This window comes from Calidris pugnax, unplaced genomic scaffold (genome assembly GCF_001431845.1).
Source record: "Calidris pugnax isolate Ruff unplaced genomic scaffold, ASM143184v1 scaffold99, whole genome shotgun sequence".
NCBI lineage: Eukaryota > Metazoa > Chordata > Aves > Charadriiformes > Scolopacidae > Calidris > Calidris pugnax.
In genome coordinates this window covers 2,327,405-2,350,095 of record NW_015090836.1, presented here as the reverse complement: position 1 = coordinate 2,350,095, position 22,691 = coordinate 2,327,405, and the positions used below count along the sequence as shown (strand labels likewise).

The 22,691-nt window shown below is 38.1% G+C and overlaps 1 protein-coding gene across 2 annotated transcripts in view; it reads left to right on the top strand.

Moving 5' to 3' along the window:
- EED (embryonic ectoderm development) overlaps nucleotides 1-21,337 on the top strand; it is a 24,141-nt gene extending 2,804 nt beyond the window's left edge. The window contains exons 2-12 of one of the 2 annotated variants that reach the window (XM_014941554.1): nucleotides 2,700-2,852; nucleotides 8,124-8,216; nucleotides 9,101-9,166; nucleotides 9,844-9,969; nucleotides 10,088-10,169; nucleotides 16,603-16,694; nucleotides 17,655-17,788; nucleotides 18,783-18,888; nucleotides 19,216-19,374; nucleotides 19,469-19,542; nucleotides 21,007-21,337. In XM_014941554.1, the coding sequence (XP_014797040.1) occupies nucleotides 2,700-2,852; nucleotides 8,124-8,216; nucleotides 9,101-9,166; nucleotides 9,844-9,969; nucleotides 10,088-10,169; nucleotides 16,603-16,694; nucleotides 17,655-17,788; nucleotides 18,783-18,888; nucleotides 19,216-19,374; nucleotides 19,469-19,542; nucleotides 21,007-21,133 (1,212 nt within the window). In that variant the 3' untranslated portion in view covers nucleotides 21,134-21,337. Of the gene's footprint in view, nucleotides 1-2,699; nucleotides 2,853-8,123; nucleotides 8,217-9,100; nucleotides 9,167-9,843; nucleotides 9,970-10,087; nucleotides 10,170-11,509; nucleotides 13,040-13,923; nucleotides 13,990-14,666; nucleotides 14,793-14,910; nucleotides 14,993-16,602; nucleotides 16,695-17,654; nucleotides 17,789-18,782; nucleotides 18,889-19,215; nucleotides 19,375-19,468; nucleotides 19,543-21,006 lie in introns of those variants that run through there. The other variant, XM_014941553.1, reaches the window with a different exon arrangement.
- Nucleotides 21,338-22,691: the final 1,354 nt, after the last annotated feature.

Genomic DNA, 22,691 nt, shown 5'->3' with positions numbered 1-22,691 from the left:
AAAAAGCAAACTTCCCCTACGAAGAAAGACTGAGAGAGCTGGGATTGCTCAGCCTGGAGAAGAGAAGGCTCCGGGGAGACCTCAAAGCAGGCTTCCAATATCTGAAGAGAGCCTACAGGAGAGCTGGGGAGGGACTCTGTGAGGAAGTGTAATGACAGGACAAGGGGTAATGGTTTTAAATTGAAAGAGGAGAGATTGATATTAGATATTAGGAAGAAATTCTTTCCTAATAGGGTGGTGAAGCACTGGAACAGGTTGCCCAGGGAAGTTGTGGATGCCCCATCCCTGGAGGGGTTCAAGGCCAGGCTGGATGGGGCTTTGAGCAACCTGGTCTGGTGGGAGGTGTCCCTGCCCATGGCAGGGGGGTTGGAACTCCATGATCTCTAAGGTCCCTTCCAACTCTAACCATTCTATGATCTTTCTTGCAGTTTTGTGTCGCGTGTCTTCACCATCGCGTTTCAGAGTAACCTGCCTCATACTTTTATATGTGCAGCCCTTTGGTGGCTGAGGAATAGGGGATGGTGCTCCTAAGTTTCTGTCAGCAGAAGGCAGTGGCAGGGGCTGAGGGCTCTGATCTCTAAGTTAGGCTACAGTCTTGTGTTCAGAACAAAGGCAATGGGATTGATACAGCAGAGCTAGATACTTGAAAGGCAATCTGAGATATCTAGCAGTCATGTGGTTACTGAGTGGGGGATGTTATTTGGGTATTGACTTTATGCAGTGTGGGTTTTTTTTTTTTTTCTTTTTTTTTTCTGGTTAGAGCACTCATCCAGAAAGTGAGGGATCTGGACCACATCCCCCTGTGGAAGTGCTTGTGGGGTGACAGACAGGTTGAAGGTGCTCCATAACGCTGCTACTGACTTTTTTTTTTACTGTTCAGCAGCTTTTGTATATCCAAGTGACAAAGACATTCAGGTTTGCTTTGGTGCCTGTTGCAGCCTGTCAGTGACCACAGGAGGTGGGCTGTCTGGTTATTGAAAATGTGTTCTGTCTCTGTGGTGAGAGGGTTCCCATTTCAGGAGTTTGGTACTGGACTCCACTGCTCCTCAAAGATGGGGATGCTGTTTAAAAGTTGGTATAATAGTGTTGATTTGGAGAAAGGGTGTATTTTGTTCCACCCACGTGTCCTGGGTGCAAGTTTGTTGGTTCTGTTGGAGTTTCAGGTACTCAGTGCAGTTGCATCACACCAGGTATTCCTATATTGACAATATTTGACTTGTCCAGAGAAAATGTCAGTCATGTGAAGTATGACTCCAGCAACCATGCTTGAGAGATGAGGATTTGGCAAGCTCTGAAATTTTCTAGGGTAAAGGAGAAGAAACTGGAAAATGGAAAAATTGTTAATGTGATTATGCGTATTAGGGGAGAGTTGTCTCTTTTAGGGGTGCAATGTGAAGGGAATAATTCCAGGTTTGGGCACTTCACTTACAGCCTTGTGTGTTGTCCCTCCTCCCTTTTCGCCTCTCAGTGTCCTGATTTTCAGAGTTGCTGGGCAAACAACGAGCAGTACACCTCTACTGGCTTCTGATGATACAGATATAAAACTGGGACAGAGAATAAATGTTTGGTGGGAATTAGTATATTAATGTTTATAGTTGACCTTATTTCATATCCCTGGTGGAGTTCCTGATGCAGCTTCTTGTTACGCTTAATCTCTTCCAGTGACAGGCTGTTGTCTGCCTCTGTCTCTCTTGGTTCAGTTCTACAAATCACACGGCCCCAGGATGAGTTGCTTTCTCCCCCTGGCTCTGATGGAAACTGAAATGATTTGCTTGCCAGAAAAATAATAAAAAGTTGCTTAAAAAAGCAACTTTTAACAAGCTGAAGTTACTCATACGGAAGCACAGGGTTGCCAGTTACGATGCAGGGGAGGTTGAGGTGCACTGTGATGGGTGATGCAGAGAATAGAAGTGTCGTTCTGAATAGTGTCCTGTAGTCAAATGCCATATGAAATTGTAGTTTCTGTTAATTGTCCAAAGTTCATCTAAATCTGCTGAGCGACTGGGTGGGTTGTTTTGTTGCACACCCCCGTTTTTCATTTCTCCCCATCCTTACCTTAGCTCTGGCTGCTGACAGTTGGAGGGCCTGTGGGATGAGTTAGCTGATCGGACAGCCAGCTAGTTTTATTTCTGGTTTTGTTTTCTTTTCATTTAGCTTTTAGTTGAAGCAAGTATCTGTAGGAAAGAGCAGGAGGGAGAGGTGGGACTTCCTCTTCTAGTAGCAGTGCTGACATTGCAGAGCTGTGCTGTGCCTCAGGGTGTACAGAAGTGTCGGAACAGTTAGATTCTTGGTATGGCTGAGCATAATGTTTTTACACAAACAACCTCTTCCTTGAGTACTTCTGAAGTACTCGTTTCATCTACGTCAAAGATGTTTCCTAGGGAGAGTAACCACTTCTCTTTAGACGTTTTCTTAAGAGCAGCTACCAGCATTCTGAAGAAACCTCACTAGATCACAGTTCACGTCTCTCCCTCTTGGATTAGTCCTCATGTGACTCATGTTCTGTTTCCAGGGAGGAATGCTATTATGTTAGGAATAGATTTAAATACGTGAATCTAAATAACACCAAGTCCTAGGAGATCTTCTGTTCTTATGGAGGAGAAGGAAAAGTGAAAAGGCCAAGTGCTGCACAATGAGTTGAATTTATTCAGCAGTTAATGATATCTTTATTACAGTCTGTGTTATTTGAATGTTTTCAGGACGATGCCGTTAGTATTGAAAGCGGTACTAACACCGAACGCCCCGATACACCAACAAACACTCCAAACGCACCCGGAAGAAAAAGCTGGGGGAAAGGAAAATGGAAGTCAAAGAAGTGCAAATATTCCTTCAAATGTGTAAATAGCCTAAAGGTGAGTATGTGGAAGCTTTAATATGGAAATGCTGGGGACCACTTGCCAGCAGTAATCTTGATGTTGACTGTGAGACAGTGTCAAGATAGATATTTTTAAATATCTGTGTACATTTATGTTCCATGCTTATTTGAAGAAAGTACTTTTCTCATTTGGAATAGCTGAAGTTTTGAAGAAGAAGGATACTGAGAAATAGGAAACAGTAGTAATGCTGCAGTTAACCCAATTTTTGTACAGGTTTACAAAGTTATGTGTGATATGTTATAATTGTATATTTCATTGAAGCTGTAGTTGATTGAGATAAAGATAAGAAACTGGATAAACAAATTCAAATAAAACAAAACCTGTGACAGCTTGATGCACAGAACCTGTCTAGATTTTTCTACATGTTGAAATGTATTTAAAAAACTCCAACCCAACAATCTTGGAGTAGTTTTTTCCCTCACACTTACTAGATCAGATATTTTCTGTCCTCTGGCAGTTGCCATAAATGCTATATAGTGCAATTCGGTTAATTTATCTTGAGTGTTGTGATTATGTGTTTGCACCTCATCTAGGTCATATTTATCTTCCCACATAACACCTGATGGTATTAAGGGGTGTGGATTTGTGGTCTTGACTCCCTGTTCCAGTGTTTAGGGTATTATTGTTTTTTTTTCTGCACTGGTGACAGACTATGATGAATTGAATGAATTTTTTCTTTGATTCTTTTACGCTGTCAGGATGTTGTTCTTTCATTCCCTGGCCTTGTGTGGGATATTTATTTGGCAGAAGCTGTAAATGTGCCATCTGATTTGATTTTTATAAGTTTTCTAAATAAAGATTGTGTCTGGAGCAAGACGGGAGTTCTGTTAAACTTTATATTTAGCGAACAAGAGGACGTGTGCAGTTTCATGGTGGATAGTTTCTGTAGAATTGCTTTGAGAGGTTTTTGCTATCCCCCCCCCCTTAACTGTTGAGCTCTGCTGATGTCACCGTTTTTGAACTTTGGCTTCAGATGACCTCACTGAAATGCTGGGGTAGCTGAGCGGGAGGGGACGAGAGGTTTGGAGCATGGAAACCTCATAAAGGAGCTTTGTCACCGGAGAAACCATGATACGAAGTTATACTGACAAAAGTATCTGGAAAATAAGTTGATTTTAATGTGTTTTTTGAGGTATAAAAATGATCTCCAGTCCTTTCGAGGTGTAGGAGGAAGGGAAGGTCTTTCATTTTCACCAAGGTAGGCAGCTGTTCCTCTGATTCGCGTGAATCGCCCCCGCAGGGAGTGCTTTTTGTGGCTTCCAGTCATGCTTCAAAATACAGACGCCGGCCTCTCGGCACCCAAACACTTAACAAGTTCTGAGTTTTGCTAAGCGTATTTGTTTTCTATCTGCAGACCAAATAATCCAGAGTAGTTATTGCTTTTCAAGTGTCTTCTGGGAAAACAGTACAATCCCTCACCCCAGTTTCAACCCAGGCCCTGCTATAGGGTGACCCTATGAAGTTAAGCAATCCCTGACTGCTGTGGATTTGGATCAGGGCCGGGGAACAGATTCCTCTGCAAGTGGAGTCAAGCTGTGAGAGAGTAAATGTAGCGTTTCGGCTAAGTGGGATATTTTTATTATCTTTTTTCCCTATTTCTCTTTGAACTCAAATTAATGCGAGTCATAATAAACGTGCACGTTAACACAAAGACTAGGTAGCAGCCAAATTGGTAACTCTTTTTTACTTCACATTTGAGGAAGCCTCTCTTTTCTTTTTCCTGTTACTCCATACTAATTTTGCACATACTGTGGAGATAAACTCGTAACAATTTAATGTTATATATGGGTTCAGAAAGACACTTGTGATTCTTTGGATATCACTTCATATATCCCATAGTTTATGTCTTTGAACTATGCTATAAGGTGCGTGTACTGAAATTAATGGAAAGTCACCATGATTTAAAGATATGGAAATTCATTTTAATATTCTTTAGGGATGTATAAATTATGTGGTTTTCCAGTCTTCTACTCTTGCTTTTCCCTCTTATTTTGCTTTTTACTTTTTTTTCCTTTGGGGAAGCAAAGAAATATGGCCATTACTGTCTGCTTTGAATGTTAAATGGTTATGATTCAGCCTGAAAACTCGGTGCTTGCTAAATATGCTTTTTAAACACTACTGTGGAAGTTATTTTGGGTGAAATTTAAGTGTCAGGAAAACAAAAAATATAACTTGGAAAATAACAGGAAATAACTGCCTTTTTTTTTTTTTCTTTTTGCAGTACTAAGTTACTGTAAGGTGTACTGAGAATCTTTGCTCTGTGGGCTGGATGGAAATGTAGCATGTATATTGGCATATACAGCTAACAGATGTAACAGATGCACATCCTCACCTACATCTGTATATGTTTTCCTTAGAGATCTTTCAGCAAAGAACTGATACTCTGCTTTGATGTGCTCCATTTAAAACAACATTATTATTTGCCCTACCCTTTGCTCTTGCTTGGGGGGCGCTCGGTGTTTGTTAGCAGCCCTGTTAGTGTCTTTTTGCTTCTACTGGCTGTCCCCTGAGGTGGGACTTGCTTCTGCTTCTGGGAACTGGAAACGCATGTGAGGTCAGTTGGTTCCCTGCTGGCAGCGTGGGCGACAGGGTACTAAAACGTGTTCGTGTCGTTGCAGGTGATTATTTTTTTGTGTTGGCATAGTATTTACTTCACTCCCTTCAGTCTAAAAATAGGTCTAGTCTTATTCTCTGACCGAACCTGAGTTGGCGTTGGGTGAATAAGGGCAGAACTAACCATTGCTTATTTATTTATTTGCTTTTGTAACAATTGTAGGTCTATTTTTTCCTGTTTTCTTTCTCTGGTGCGTGAAGAACTTGAGTACTTTGGGGGTTGTGCCCTTTATATGTACCAGGATCAAGATGGCATTTCACAATTCTACTTTTGGCCCAGCATCTGGGTCAAACTCTTCTGTCTGTACAAACCAGTGGTCAGATTTGAGTGACGTCCTTGGCATCTTAGGACAACCATAATTTGCAGCACCTGAAAGAGTAATATTTTTAAAACTTTCCTTCATTGTTTAGCACTTGGGACAAAAATGAGAGTGGACAGGTATTATCAAAATAGCTATGAGCTCTCTCTGACCAGTGAGGAGGATGGTAGCTTGAATGAGGTGAACACAACTTCCTCAGATACCTTAGTGACTTCCTGAAGAGCCTCTGCCTCACTCCTTCGCCCATTAAACACCAGAAAGACTTCGATTTCTATGGCCAGGCTCTTTGAGGTTGTAGCAGTCCATGTGAGGAATGTCATGCAGATGATGTAAGAAGTCTAAAGACATTTGTCTTGCAGAGTAATTTTTCCAGGGAAATAAGTCGTCTTTGAAAAAGCTTACTAAATATTTTAGGTATGTGCTCAAATATATAAATATAGAAACACTGTAACTCTCCATTGTCTCTCTCTACTTATAACATGTTACCCTAGTCTGGTCTTACCTAGAAAATCACAAATTTATCACAGCTTATGCTGGAATTTTTCCCATCTTGAGGGAGAAAAACATCTTCCTCTTAACTTTTCCCATTTTGCTAAATTTTTCAGAAACGGTGCATATGGCAAAGAACAATGTTATTCCAGAAAAACAAGCACAAAACCTGCTAATATGTCTCTGTAATAAAGCAGTAAGAATCTGTGCATTTTACTTGTGTTGTCTTCATGTGGTATGTCAAAAGCCCTCAGTATCCACCAGCATGAGCTCTGTCCCACAGAAATTCAAACCCAACTAATTATTAGTGGAAATTTTTTTTGAAGTATTCTGTAGTTGACCTCTCAGCCATTGTCTTCCAGGAAGACTTAAATACACTCAAAAAATAAGCCTAGAAAGTAAAATTCATAAGTTTTTTGGACACTAAAAATCATGGCCTTGTGTATGCAATTTTGTGGCGTGTATTTTTTCCTCATTCTTTATCTCTAAACATAATGCTTTACAGATGCTGAATACCTGCTTTTTTTTCTTCTGTCCTGGCATCACTGACAACCTTGCTACTTTTCCCTTCGCTGGTATCCCGTATCCCTCATCACATAAAGCCACTAGGCTGTACTTTCATGTTACGATGCGTAATACTTAAGCTTTGAACAATCCTTTTTAATCTCTATTCAGCTTCCAAAGTTGTTATCGACTCTTAGAGAATTGCAGGAGGGCCTTCATCTCTGAAAGATTCTCTCCTGTCTCTTTCTAGCTCTTCTAGCAGTATCAGTTAATAACAGATAACTGCATTTTGCAGTAAATAATGCTATTTTAAATTTGTCCAGACTTCCTTTTCTTTTTCTGCGTAGGGTTGGACTCTCCACCCACACCCCCTCCTCAAATTTATTCTTTGGTTTGTGGATAGGGCAGAGCTGCCAGGGCTAATATTTCTCCTGCTGCCTCTGAAGCTCTGCCATTTGAAGGCTGCTTAACAGCCATCATGAGACACTTCCTTCCTGCCCACGCTGTCCCAGACAGTCCCCTGTGGGGAGGCACTTTAATGAACATTATTCTTACTGAAAACATCCTGTCAGGACAGGCCAAAATACTGTTATCAATTATTAACAAGCACCACCATATTCATCACAATTCATAAACATATCTGCTTCTTTTATTTTTTTTTTTTCCTCTATTCAACTGATGTAAGCTGTATCAAAATAATACTTGGCATTTCTGTGGTGCCTCTTTGTGAAGGCGACCTGAAAACACTTTGTAGACATGAACTTTGTGACATGCTGGGGAGAGTTCGTCGTGTCTGTGATAGAATTGCAAGACCTAACTATGCTGTAATAGTTGAATGTGGCCCCTCTCCACCGGGATACCAGTAGAATTCTTCTCTGTGAAGTTGTAAATCTTTGTGTGGAAGTAATAATAGCAGTAAAAAATGCATATAGATGTGGCCTTAGATGCCTTGTTGAAAATTGCAAAACAAAGTAGCAGAGCTGCAAATGTAACTAAGGAGATCTGCCAGCTTCTGGCCCTAACTGAGACAGCAGTTCTTCCCCTTCATTTTTTAAAAGCTTGGTGGGGAAAGAAAGAGCGGGGTGTCAGAATATTCCTTTAACCTCTCTTAAGACAGCCAAGTTAAAATGTGATGTTACAAAACTGTTGAGGTTTTTTTTTTTTAACCTTTCACTGTCTGAAATTATACTGGATGTGAACCCAGTAGTTTGACGAGGAAAACGTATCAATTAAACTGTTTACCACCACAGCTGAATTTCACAGAAATAATATGCCTGTGGGTTTTATTTTTTTGGTCTCTAATCTTAATTTACATCTACAGGAGGACCACGGTCAGCCTTTGTTTGGAGTCCAGTTTAACTGGCACAGTAAAGAAGGTGATCCTCTCGTTTTTGCCACTGTAGGCAGTAACAGAGTGAGTAATCTGTTTTTAACCATAAGCCCTTCCGTGTGGTTCTGCTCGTGTTCTTTTTTTTCAGCCAATCCCTTTACCTGTGTTTTGTACAGACACAGGATACTTCATATAGAAAGCTTTATTTCTGAGGTGTGTAGCATCTGTTATCTGGGAGAATTGCATCCTCTGGATTGTTTTATGAAATCAAGTGTTAGCTATTTGGGAATTAGCATAAAGAAAAAAAAAATCCTTCAGTAGTATAAATATGGGATAAGGAAAAGAAGTGCATAAATGTATCTTCTCACTAAAATTACACTTAGTTATTGTTTCCAAAAGGTCATATGCTCTAAAATGGGATGGGAAATGTCTGCAATGATGCCAGGCAGCTCAGAAGCTAAATTAATGGCTCGTATGGAGTGAATTTATAGGCAAGGATCTATGTCATTTCAGTCTTGAAAATAACTCCTGAAGTGCATTCTGTGCAAGTCTTGTGAATAAACAAGACGCCTTTCATTTCCAGGTTTGTTCCACTTGGCGGTTACCAAAAGTGCTAAACTAAGATTAAACAAGGTGTCAACGGCTCATTAAAAGACCAACTCACTAGAGATGGCTGCGGTAACTAATTCCAAATAGAGCTTAATCTTACTATGACAATTCAAGTACTAGATTTAAGTATCTGGGAGGGACTGCTGACCAGTCCTAGAATGGTGCTTTGCTGAGGCTGCTGTGAACATTCTTTTATTAAACCATTTCCACCTGTTGGAAACAAACAGATGATGGATGAAATCTAAAGCATAAAGGCACAGTACCTCTCCTGCCAGGAAGCAAATACACAGGTGCATGTAATTTCCTTTTAAAATATCACAAAGAAGCAACAATCTCTCCTGCTTTTTTTTTCCCTCCAGGTTACTTTATATGAATGTCATTCCCAAGGAGAAATCCGTCTGTTGCAGTCCTATGTGGATGCTGATGTATCCTTTCAAGTTAAAAAGCCACTTGTTTGCTTCCTTTTTATCAAAAATGAAGAGGCTTTGTAGGAAAAAGCACATCAAGGTTTTGTCTGTGATTTAATATTTTGCTTATGTGGTGCATTCCTTAGGTTAGGTCCAAGTCTTGCCTCTTTCCACATCCTAGATTCTCTCCTATTGAAAAAATACTAAAAATGCAGCCTCATGGGCCATGCTGTATTAAAATATTTGAAAATGAATTCTTCATCAGTTTAATCTTCCCAACACTAATATTTGTGTAATGTTTCACTGCTTTACAATGATCTTGTTTCCCTGTGAATTAGAACTGGGTTTAAAACTTAAGAATTACGTTTCGTGCTCTGAAGTGGTAATAACTTGTGTTGATTTTTATTTTATTCCCAATTTTTGTATGTTTTGGAGCAAGAGTTTGAAAAGTGATGCCAAGAGAGAGCAGGTGTTCCTTGTATGCTATGGAACAGAAGTGAGGAAACTGGCATCTCTGGAAAAGGTGATGTTGATTGTATTTGCAGATGGATAATTAAATATGTATCTTTTTTTCTTATTGGGTCCAGCAGAGACTCCTGGGCATAAAACAGCAACAAGTTTTCTTTAAGAAAATCTGTTTTTTTTTTTTTTATTATTATTATTTATTTTGTGTTCCTTAATGTGAGATGTTACAGGCAGATGAAAATTTCTATACCTGTGCGTGGACATATGATAGCAATACGAGCCATCCTCTTCTGGCTGTGGCAGGGTCCAGGGGTATTATTAGGATAATTAATCCTATTACAATGCAGTGCATAAAGGTGAGTGCTCCAAATTTTGGGATACAGCCTGTGTTTCAGTAAGGTGTGAAACTTATGTCTTCTAAATACATGTAAAAGTGAGGGGAAATGATAACTTGGTCTCTGAATTCTATCCCAGCACTATGTGGGCCATGGAAATGCAATCAATGAACTGAAATTCCATCCAAGAGATCCAAATCTTCTTTTATCCGTAAGCAAAGGTGAGGAAAAAGAACTTATTTTTTTATATATATATGTGTCTATGTAAAATCAGGATAGTTTGGACTTTGGTCTTGAAAATGGCCAAAACCTCCATGAATTTTTTTTATGAATGGCACTGAACAAGTTTACCTTGGAAGTCTAGAGCAAATCGTGCTCTTTTATAGCTATACATCTTGTACGTATTAAATCCATGGCCTACAATAAACACAACTGCTCTGTGGTGCAGAGGGACGCCGAGTGGTGCTGCTTTTAGGAAAGAAGGACCATGAGCATTGGGGTCCCTCGCTCCTTTTCAACAGTTAAATTTGTTCCGGTTGTTGGATCACGTCTCCATCTAGTGGGGATGGCTTAATGTCACAACCAGTGTCCACCACCACTTTCATGGGGAAATCTTTGCTTCTGTTGCCTAGGAGCAGCCCTGACTTCTGGGTCAAACTCTTCTGTCTGTACAAACCAGTGGTCAGATTTGAGTGACGTCCTTGGCATCTTAGGACAACCATAATTTGCAGCACCTGAAAGAGTAATATTTTTAAAACTTTCCTTCATTGTTTAGCACTTGGGACAAAAATGAGAGTGGACAGGTATTATCAAAATAGCTATGAGCTCTCTCTGACCAGTGAGGAGGATGGTAGCTTGAATGAGGTGAACACAACTTCCTCAGATACCTTAGTGACTTCCTGAAGAGCCTCTGCCTCACTCCTTCGCCCATTAAACACCAGAAAGACTTCGATTTCTATGGCCAGGCTCTTTGAGGTTGTAGCAGTCCATGTGAGGAATGTCATGCAGATGATGTAAGAAGTCTAAAGACATTTGTCTTGCAGAGTAATTTTTCCAGGGAAATAAGTCGTCTTTGAAAAAGCTTACTAAATATTTTAGGTATGTGCTCAAATATATAAATATAGAAACACTGTAACTCTCCATTGTCTCTCTCTACTTATAACATGTTACCCTAGTCTGGTCTTACCTAGAAAATCACAAATTTATCACAGCTTATGCTGGAATTTTTCCCATCTTGAGGGAGAAAAACATCTTCCTCTTAACTTTTCCCATTTTGCTAAATTTTTCAGAAACGGTGCATATGGCAAAGAACAATGTTATTCCAGAAAAACAAGCACAAAACCTGCTAATATGTCTCTGTAATAAAGCAGTAAGAATCTGTGCATTTTACTTGTGTTGTCTTCATGTGGTATGTCAAAAGCCCTCAGTATCCACCAGCATGAGCTCTGTCCCACAGAAATTCAAACCCAACTAATTATTAGTGGAAATTTTTTTTGAAGTATTCTGTAGTTGACCTCTCAGCCATTGTCTTCCAGGAAGACTTAAATACACTCAAAAAATAAGCCTAGAAAGTAAAATTCATAAGTTTTTTGGACACTAAAAATCATGGCCTTGTGTATGCAATTTTGTGGCGTGTATTTTTTCCTCATTCTTTATCTCTAAACATAATGCTTTACAGATGCTGAATACCTGCTTTTTTTTCTTCTGTCCTGGCATCACTGACAACCTTGCTACTTTTCCCTTCGCTGGTATCCCGTATCCCTCATCACATAAAGCCACTAGGCTGTACTTTCATGTTACGATGCGTAATACTTAAGCTTTGAACAATCCTTTTTAATCTCTATTCAGCTTCCAAAGTTGTTATCGACTCTTAGAGAATTGCAGGAGGGCCTTCATCTCTGAAAGATTCTCTCCTGTCTCTTTCTAGCTCTTCTAGCAGTATCAGTTAATAACAGATAACTGCATTTTGCAGTAAATAATGCTATTTTAAATTTGTCCAGACTTCCTTTTCTTTTTCTGCGTAGGGTTGGACTCTCCACCCACACCCCCTCCTCAAATTTATTCTTTGGTTTGTGGATAGGGCAGAGCTGCCAGGGCTAATATTTCTCCTGCTGCCTCTGAAGCTCTGCCATTTGAAGGCTGCTTAACAGCCATCATGAGACACTTCCTTCCTGCCCACGCTGTCCCAGACAGTCCCCTGTGGGGAGGCACTTTAATGAACATTATTCTTACTGAAAACATCCTGTCAGGACAGGCCAAAATACTGTTATCAATTATTAACAAGCACCACCATATTCATCACAATTCATAAACATATCTGCTTCTTTTATTTTTTTTTTTTCCTCTATTCAACTGATGTAAGCTGTATCAAAATAATACTTGGCATTTCTGTGGTGCCTCTTTGTGAAGGCGACCTGAAAACACTTTGTAGACATGAACTTTGTGACATGCTGGGGAGAGTTCGTCGTGTCTGTGATAGAATTGCAAGACCTAACTATGCTGTAATAGTTGAATGTGGCCCCTCTCCACCGGGATACCAGTAGAATTCTTCTCTGTGAAGTTGTAAATCTTTGTGTGGAAGTAATAATAGCAGTAAAAAATGCATATAGATGTGGCCTTAGATGCCTTGTTGAAAATTGCAAAACAAAGTAGCAGAGCTGCAAATGTAACTAAGGAGATCTGCCAGCTTCTGGCCCTAACTGAGACAGCAGTTCTTCCCCTTCATTTTTTAAAAGCTTGGTGGGGAAAGAAAGAGCGGGGTGTCAGAATATTCCTTTAACCTCTCTTAAGACAGCCAAGTTAAAATGTGATGTTACAAAACTGTTGAGGTTTTTTTTTTTTAACCTTTCACTGTCTGAAATTATACTGGATGTGAACCCAGTAGTTTGACGAGGAAAACGTATCAATTAAACTGTTTACCACCACAGCTGAATTTCACAGAAATAATATGCCTGTGGGTTTTATTTTTTTGGTCTCTAATCTTAATTTACATCTACAGGAGGACCACGGTCAGCCTTTGTTTGGAGTCCAGTTTAACTGGCACAGTAAAGAAGGTGATCCTCTCGTTTTTGCCACTGTAGGCAGTAACAGAGTGAGTAATCTGTTTTTAACCATAAGCCCTTCTGTGTGGTTCTGCTCATGTTCTTTTTTTTCAGCCAATCCCTTTACCTGTGTTTTGTACAGACACAGGATACTTCATATAGAAAGCTTTATTTCTGAGGTGTGTAGCATCTGTTATCTGGGAGAATTGCATCCTCTGGATTGTTTTATGAAATCAAGTGTTAGCTATTTGGGAATTAGCATAAAGAAAAAAAAAATCCTTCAGTAGTATAAATATGGGATAAGGAAAAGAAGTGCATAAATGTATCTTCTCACTAAAATTACACTTAGTTATTGTTTCCAAAAGGTCATATGCTCTAAAATGGGATGGGAAATGTCTGCAATGATGCCAGGCAGCTCAGAAGCTAAATTAATGGCTCGTATGGAGTGAATTTATAGGCAAGGATCTATGTCATTTCAGTCTTGAAAATAACTCCTGAAGTGCATTCTGTGCAAGTCTTGTGAATAAACAAGACGCCTTTCATTTCCAGGTTTGTTCCACTTGGCGGTTACCAAAAGTGCTAAACTAAGATTAAACAAGGTGTCAACGGCTCATTAAAAGACCAACTCACTAGAGATGGCTGCGGTAACTAATTCCAAATAGAGCTTAATCTTACTATGACAATTCAAGTACTAGATTTAAGTATCTGGGAGGGACTGCTGACCAGTCCTAGAATGGTGCTTTGCTGAGGCTGCTGTGAACATTCTTTTATTAAACCATTTCCACCTGTTGGAAACAAACAGATGATGGATGAAATCTAAAGCATAAAGGCACAGTACCTCTCCTGCCAGGAAGCAAATACACAGGTGCATGTAATTTCCTTTTAAAATATCACAAAGAAGCAACAATCTCTCCTGCTTTTTTTTTCCCTCCAGGTTACTTTATATGAATGTCATTCCCAAGGAGAAATCCGTCTGTTGCAGTCCTATGTGGATGCTGATGTATCCTTTCAAGTTAAAAAGCCACTTGTTTGCTTCCTTTTTATCAAAAATGAAGAGGCTTTGTAGGAAAAAGCACATCAAGGTTTTGTCTGTGATTTAATATTTTGCTTATGTGGTGCATTCCTTAGGTTAGGTCCAAGTCTTGCCTCTTTCCACATCCTAGATTCTCTCCTATTGAAAAAATACTAAAAATGCAGCCTCATGGACCATGCTGTATTAAAATATTTGAAAATGAATTCTTCATCAGTTTAATCTTCCCAACACTAATATTTGTGTAATGTTTCACTGCTTTACAATGATCTTGTTTCCCTGTGAATTAGAACTGGGTTTAAAACTTAAGAATTACGTTTCGTGCTCTGAAGTGGTAATAACTTGTGTTGATTTTTATTTTATTCCCAATTTTTGTATGTTTTGGAGCAAGAGTTTGAAAAGTGATGCCAAGAGAGAGCAGGTGTTCCTTGTATGCTATGGAACAGAAGTGAGGAAACTGGCATCTCTGGAAAAGGTGATGTTGATTGTATTTGCAGATGGATAATTAAATATGTATCTTTTTTTCTTATTGGGTCCAGCAGAGACTCCTGGGCATAAAACAGCAACAAGTTTTCTTTAAGAAAATCTGTTTTTTTTTTTTTTATTATTATTATTTATTTTGTGTTCCTTAATGTGAGATGTTACAGGCAGATGAAAATTTCTATACCTGTGCGTGGACATATGATAGCAATACGAGCCATCCTCTTCTGGCTGTGGCAGGGTCCAGGGGTATTATTAGGATAATTAATCCTATTACAATGCAGTGCATAAAGGTGAGTGCTCCAAATTTTGGGATACAGCCTGTGTTTCAGTAAGGTGTGAAACTTATGTCTTCTAAATACATGTAAAAGTGAGGGGAAATGATAACTTGGTCTCTGAATTCTATCCCAGCACTATGTGGGCCATGGAAATGCAATCAATGAACTGAAATTCCATCCAAGAGATCCAAATCTTCTTTTATCCGTAAGCAAAGGTGAGGAAAAAGAACTTATTTTTTTATATATATATGTGTCTATGTAAAATCAGGATAGTTTGGACTTTGGTCTTGAAAATGGCCAAAACCTCCATGAATTTTTTTTATGAATGGCACTGAACAAGTTTACCTTGGAAGTCTAGAGCAAATCGTGCTCTTTTATAGCTATACATCTTGTACGTATTAAATCCATGGCCTACAATAAACACAACTGCTCTGTGGTGCAGAGGGACGCCGAGTGGTGCTGCTTTTAGGAAAGAAGGACCATGAGCATTGGGGTCCCTCGCTCCTTTTCAACAGTTAAATTTGTTCCGGTTGTTGGATCACGTCTCCATCTAGTGGGGATGGCTTAATGTCACAACCAGTGTCCACCACCACTTTCATGGGGAAATCTTTGCTTCTGTTGCCTAGGAGCAGCCCTGACTTCAATTGGACTTTGTGTAAAAAGCATATTAGTGAATGGAGAAGTGAGTTTTTGGTATAGTCTGTTACGGGCTTGTCCACAACGTCTAAACAGTCATAACTTCCTAATCTTGACTTGTTAAGTCAGGGGATACTTGATCTGCCACAAGAGCAGGCCTTCAGGAGTGCTAGACCTGGAAACGTTCAAATAAGGGGACTTTTGACTTTATCATATTTGATATTTCTGATGAAACTACATGAGGATAAGAGTTGGGAACCTCTCTGGTTCTTGCAACTGTCAAGTTTGTGCTGTGGGTTGTTGAATTTCTTGAGCTCTCTATATTTTTTAGGTTCTCATTTTAATAACATTTTGACATCAGCAGTAGTGCTACAAGTTTTAATGTACAATCTCTGGACCGGGTACTGTCTCCAATAGAATATTATTCTCCAGTAGAATATTAGAATCTCAGAACTGCTTGTCTGAGAGATGAGTAGAAAAAGAAGGAAATACTTGGGACCATGTGGTTTTCCAGTTGGCGTTGCTGTAATTCAGTGTACTTGTGGAATCCAAAAGGGAAATACACTAGAGGTTCCCATTTCCAAATGGGAAATAAAGTAGAGGTTCTTCATTAGACATTGTTAAAATTTCTATCTAAATTTCTGTCTAAAATCCACTCTTTAAACAAGTGGATTAGACCAATTGACTTCGGAATACATAGTTTATAGAAGCAGTTTCTCCATCCCTCCAGTGTGTGGTTCACAAAGAATAATATTAATATAATATTAAAAGATTAAAAAAATGGAAAATCATAACTTCTCTGAATGCTGATGTAAGAATGGCTGAAAAGAATTCTAGCATTTTTTGATCTATACAATTACTTTTGAGATAAGACTGAATAAAAGCCATACTTGTCCAAGATCAGACTCTTCTTTGCTTTTTTGGATGATCTAAACATCCAAGTATAGTTTTGCTAGAAGCTGGCCCTGGGGGGGTGGGTGCACTTTCTGAATTCCAGATTACTCTGACAGCAATTTAGTTGTAATGGCAACTTTAATTAATGCCCTTTTGTTGTTTCTAACAAGTGAAGAATTATTAAGTGCCTTTTTGATGTTTACGTGAACGCCCGTTATTGAAAGTGGTTAAGCTGAAATATATTATTCGTATGTACGTATAAAAAGCAGCATGTAATTTTATTTGTTCTTTATAGATCATGCATTGAGACTGTGGAACATCCAGACAGACACGCTGGTTGCAATATTTGGAGGAGTAGAAGGGCACAGGGATGAGGTGTTAAGTGCAGTAAGTGGAAGACTCTGGGGCAGTGATTTAGATTTACAGAGGGTAGTAAGCTTACAACATGCAACTTTTTATCCTCTTGTGCACTGTTTTTGATATTATACCTATTTAAAAAAAAAACCCTGAAGTGCATAAAAAACATTTTAAGGGGATAGACAAGTTTAAATCCAAGGTGGTTTGATTGATTTGGCCACCTCTTAATGTACAGGACAGGTGTTCAATCTCTGTGTGTTTCTGTAGCTAGTTTTCTCACAGCGCAGCCTAGAAATAAATAATAAAATAATAAAAAAAAATCAGTGGGGCTAGAAAGAGTAAAAAGTTTTCATGATGGTCCCACTTTTGAAGTTCTGGAGGTCTTAACATGCCAAAGCAGCACGAGCAAATAAAGCTTGAGAGACATGGTAGGGAAGAAAAGAAGTTATTTCAGATGAGTTATGCTGCTTTTCAGTGGCTGTGAACAGACACTGGTACCCAGCAAATACCAAATAGAGTAGTTGACTTTTAAGATGCTGCTTTTAAGAACTTTTTTTTTTTTTTTTCCATTCTTATTATGTGCCCTGAAAGGTGAGGGGTGCATCTGTATGAAACCTGACACTGTATTATTCTTTTGCAGTTTGTAAATAGTCATCACCCCTGTGGTAGACCTGGAATTCTGCCAAAGTTGCTCCATAAAATGAAACCTAGGGAATATACTGAGGGGAGAGCACTAGCAATAGATTCATTGCCTGTCAGTGCTGTTTAATGTGCTTCTCTTTCTTGAGAAAGAGTAAATATAATTATTAAGATACTGTACTGCTTTGCAGTGAGCGGGATTAAGTTATTATTAGTTTTCTATTTGAAATAGGCAGTTATAATGCATTCTCTAAGCTGAAAATGCTGTTTTGTTGGAAACGATGGAATGAAATCTGAGTTGATACCATGCAGCTTGGGCTGGGGGTCCTCAAAATTATTTTGTATCCACAGGATTATGATCTTCTTGGTGAAAAAATCATGTCCTGTGGGATGGATCACTCTCTAAAACTCTGGAGAATTAATTCCAAGAGAATGATAAATGCCATCAAAGAGTCCTATGAATACAACCCAAATAAAACCAACAGGTACGTGGTTTTTCTTGGCTGTCTTTGCACAATATGAATATTCTCATATAGCCCAAGTTAATTCCTACCCAGTTTGGGAGTTCTTTGGGATAGTGAGTGACCTGGGGATTTTGCAGGATACGTAATCTCTCTGGAGGATGTGTCTTACTGATTTTTGCTTCAGTAGAATTTTATGGAATTCAGATTCAAAGTCCTGACACTTTGGTTTTAAATATCTTGATTCTTTCTTATCTGCTTGAATAGAAAATGTCTGGAAGAATCATCTCTATCATTCTTAATTAAAGCTTGAATTTCACTGTGTTTCAGGATGTTAGTGGCTTTTCTTTCTCTCACCTCAAAATTTGTAGGAAGGAATCAAATCAATGACATATAGCAAATGGTTTTATATTGAGTAATTATTACAATTATTGTGCCTGTTATCTGAATTTGGGGTGAGCACAAAACTGTTTATGTAGTAATAACCTTAATTTTCATGATTCTCTGATCTGATCTTAGCAGAAAATTGTCATGTAAACATAGCGATTAGGTATGTTGATAGATAAATCCTCCTTTATGAAGTTCATCAATTCACCTTTTTAATCTTAACTTCCAGTTAAACCATTGAGAGAATTGAAGAGTCTAAAACACTGAACATGTTCAGCAATGAGACTAGCTGTGAAAATGCTCTGGCTTTTTTTGGTAATGTTACCAAATACTAAATGATGCTTTTTTTAGTGTGCTTTTAAAAAAAAAATGGTTTTTTTTTAGTGTGCTTTTCTATTTAAAAATTTAGATGTTGAAGAAGGGAATGAGGATGAAAATAGGGACTGTTCCCAATGTGTAAAAGAAAACAACAATCATACTACATACAAAATCAACTTTGTATTAAAACTGTTAAAACAACAACAAAGACAGGGTTGTCCTTTTAACATAGAGATATCTTAAAACTGGCCATTAAACATCAGACGTGTGCTTCTGTGTTTCTCTGGACCTCACTTGGCAATTTTCTCTGTAGGCCTTTTATTTCCCAGAAAATTCACTTTCCTGACTTTTCTACGAGAGACATACATAGAAACTATGTTGACTGCGTACGATGGTTGGGAGATCTAATCCTTTCCAAGGTAAAGTGGCAGCTTTTTCAGCTGTAATACTCACATTTGTTGGTTTTGAGGATCTTAAACAGTAGAAGTTTTAGTAGAATTTGGGTCTTTAGGTTAACTTACTATGCTGTGTCAAATGATTTTATGGAGTATATTGTGAATTTTGTCAGCTGTTACGATGTGTAGATAAGCAACTTGTACTTAAAAAGTAAAATTATTACTACAGCTGTACTTATGCTAAAAGTACGTGAGATGAAATGTTTGGCTATAATTATAGTTAAACTGAATGTGCAGTATAAATTAGAAATATAACTGATTTATTTTTTTTTCTTTATTGCTTCATCTTAGTCTTGTGAAAATGCTATTGTGTGCTGGAAACCTGGCAAAATGGAAGATGATATAGATAAAATCAAGCCCAGTGAGTCGAATGTGACCATACTGGGGAGATTTGATTACAGCCAGTGTGATATATGGTACATGAGGTTCTCAATGGATTTCTGGCAAAAGGTGTGTGTGAGCTTTGACTTTGATTTGAAGATTCTGACTTCTGTTCTTTGAGACAGTATTTTAAAACTTTGGTATTCTCTGCTTTCTTTTGAAGATGCTTGCTCTGGGCAATCAGGTTGGCAAACTTTATGTTTGGGATTTAGAAATAGAGGATCCTCATAAAGCCAAGTGAGTACTTACTTTAATTTTATTTAAGACAGGGAGTTGGGGTGCATTCCCTTTTCTTTTACTGATAACTGTAGAAATTCTTTAATAGTATTAGTCATTTTTTCCATTTTAACTACTAGATAAGTAAACATTGTGAGCCCCTGAAGGTAAACATTTATTATTTTTTACTGATTTATCACTTATATTATTACAGTAGTGCCAAGAGGCCCCAATGAGGTTGTGCTGGGTACCATAGGTAGATATAGTAAAAGATAATTTGTTCCATGAAGAATTTACAAACTAATTAGGTGGAATTAAGATGTGCTGGGTCAGTGTAGCCATCACAAAGGAGAAATAGGTGAAAAGACTAGGGTAATGAAAATGTAAAGGTTGGCTGTGAGCATCATGTGGAGGAAATAGTATGGCTTTCCAGTTCCTCATGTTAATATAAACATACAAAAAAACCCACTCCAAACCCATTATATGTATAAAATGTATATACACTGTGTATATTACTAATATATGCATTATATGTGTATATACATTATATAATAAATTATATATGCTTACATTTATATATTTTATAGATATATTCTATATACATGTGTGTGTGCGTGTATATCTACATAACATATGACCTTCCTGAAAATGCTCTGGTCTTTAATCAGCCAATTATGAGATTTTATTCCTAACCACAGTGAAAGAACATTCATTATAATCATGTGGAGGAAATAGTATGGCTTTCCAGTTCCTCATGTTAATATAAACATACAAAAAAACCCACCCCAAACCCTTTATATGTATAAAATGTATATACACTGTGTATATTACTAATATATGCATTATATGTGTATATACATTATATAATAAATTATATATGCTTACATTTATATATTTTATAGATATATTCTATATACATGTGTGTGTGCGTGTATATATACATAACATATGACCTTCCTGATTTATATATTTTATAGATATATTCTATATAAATGTCTGTGTGTGCATATGTATATACATGACGTATGACCTTCCTAAAAATGCTCTGGTCTTTAATCAGCCAATTATGATATTTTATTCCTAACCACTGTGAAAGAACATTCATTATAGTCCTAAATTCTGTGATTCAATAAGGTTTCAGTCAGTACCTTCCTAAAAATGCTCTGGTCTTTAATCAGCCAATTATGATATTTTATTCCTAACCACTGTGAAAGAACATTCATTATAGTCCTAAATTCTGTGATTCAATAAGGTTTCAGTCAGTGCTTCAATGGGAATTGGGTGGATGAGGGGCGGCAGTGACCAGGAAATTCCTGCTTTCCCAAGTCCACATTTGGAATAGAAAATACACCGTAAAGGTTATAATGCTGTTGCCCTTCAATCCTCCCAGGTCACAGAAGTAAGAGGTTGGTGAAACAGCGCTCTGTAATGTAGTAGCAAGTGCAGATTTAACATTGCAGCTGAATAATTTTCTTTTATTTCTAGGTGTACGACTCTTACCCACCCTAAATGCGTTGCTGCCATCCGACAAACCAGTTTCAGCAGGGATAGCAGTATCCTTATAGCTGTGTGTGACGATGCCAGTATCTGGCGCTGGGACAGACTACGATAACTTACTTTTTCTGAATTCAAAGTAGAAAAATATATTTTCAAATTATAATATAGTCTGTTAACTCGCTAGTACGGTAGATGCATTTAGTGTAGACTCTCTCGAAGGTTCGGCGGGCTGGAGCTGAACTTAGTGATGTTTACATTCTGTGTATTGTTCTGCTTGAAATTGCTGCTTTTAATAAAAAGAAGTATTTTTGTAAAGTTTTCTGAATTGTCCACTTTAATTATTTCCCACAGTGAGTTTTCACTTACGGCCTATGAAGTTACTTTGCATACAGCTAGCACATCGATATATGGTAACTCGTAGAAGTTTGGTATGGGAATGGTGGCAGCTGGTTTTTTGCCTTTTTGACTGACAACCTAATGAAACTATTGAATATTATCCAGGGAGCACAGAAAGGAAATACTACATGTAGGACTATAGTATAAATAAATGTTACATCACAGCTAAAAAGATTTCAAACTCGTTCCTTAAGTTAGTTGTGGATTGAAATTGATTTAGTTTTAAAAACCTGAAATTGGGATGTGCTTTTCACCATTTCTGTTACTGATCAGAGGAAAAAAACCTTTGACTTTTTTTAGGGGGGAACTGGGTCCCTGCAATTGTCTTAAATCAAAGTTACTTACTGGAAATATATTTTAATTGCCTCTGTTATCAGTATGCCCAAATAGCCTCATCAATATTTTACTTGCCCTGAGAGTAATGAATTCTAAAATCAATTCTATTTCATATAGATTTAAAATAGGCACAATTAATACAAATGAAAGGGGAGAGATGGGTCAGACAGCAGACATCATTAACAGTGATAATCCACGTTCAAAACACTCGTGTCTGTTTTGTCAGCATATAGTTGGAATGTTTGTGTTTGTGTTCAGGAATTGGTCCAAGACATTGCACAACAGCTCTGTGTGCCTCGAGGAGGAAGAAGGTTAATAACATTTACTGAACCTGAACCATTTACATACTTCTTTTTTTTTTTTTTTTTCCTCCTGGGCTCTTATCCTTCACCATAACATGTTACTTGAAAAGAATGTATTAGAATATTATATAAATACAAGTTCACTGTCATTGGCAACACAGCAGTGCTTTGTTGATCAGTAGATAAGTTAAGTAGTCTGCTTTGCTGCTGACTTCTTAAGTGCGTATCTGACTTTTATCTTTCAGGATATTGCTTTTTCCTGTTTGTTGCAGTTTGGGAGGCTTGTAAATGCTCTGTTCAGATAAACTACCTGTTCAGTTTGAAGTAATATGACTAAGCCAGTTTTGATTTGTGTCCTTAGGAGCCTGCAAAAAAAATGAGATCCAGAGCTGGCAAGTAGTTTCCAAGTCTTACTCTATAACATATGATTTTGTGTCATCATCCCCCTCCCCCCCCTTTTTTTTTTCCTTTTTAAATCCTTTTCCTTACGGCTGGGGAGGTGCAGTAGTACCATTGTAGAACAAGTCTGTCCAAAACCAGTGTTAAATTGAGCTGGATTCTGGACCTTCTTTTTCTTGCACAAGCCAAGTGGGCAGGAGGCTCATTATTGGAAGGGGTGCCTGTGACTGGCTGGTTGTG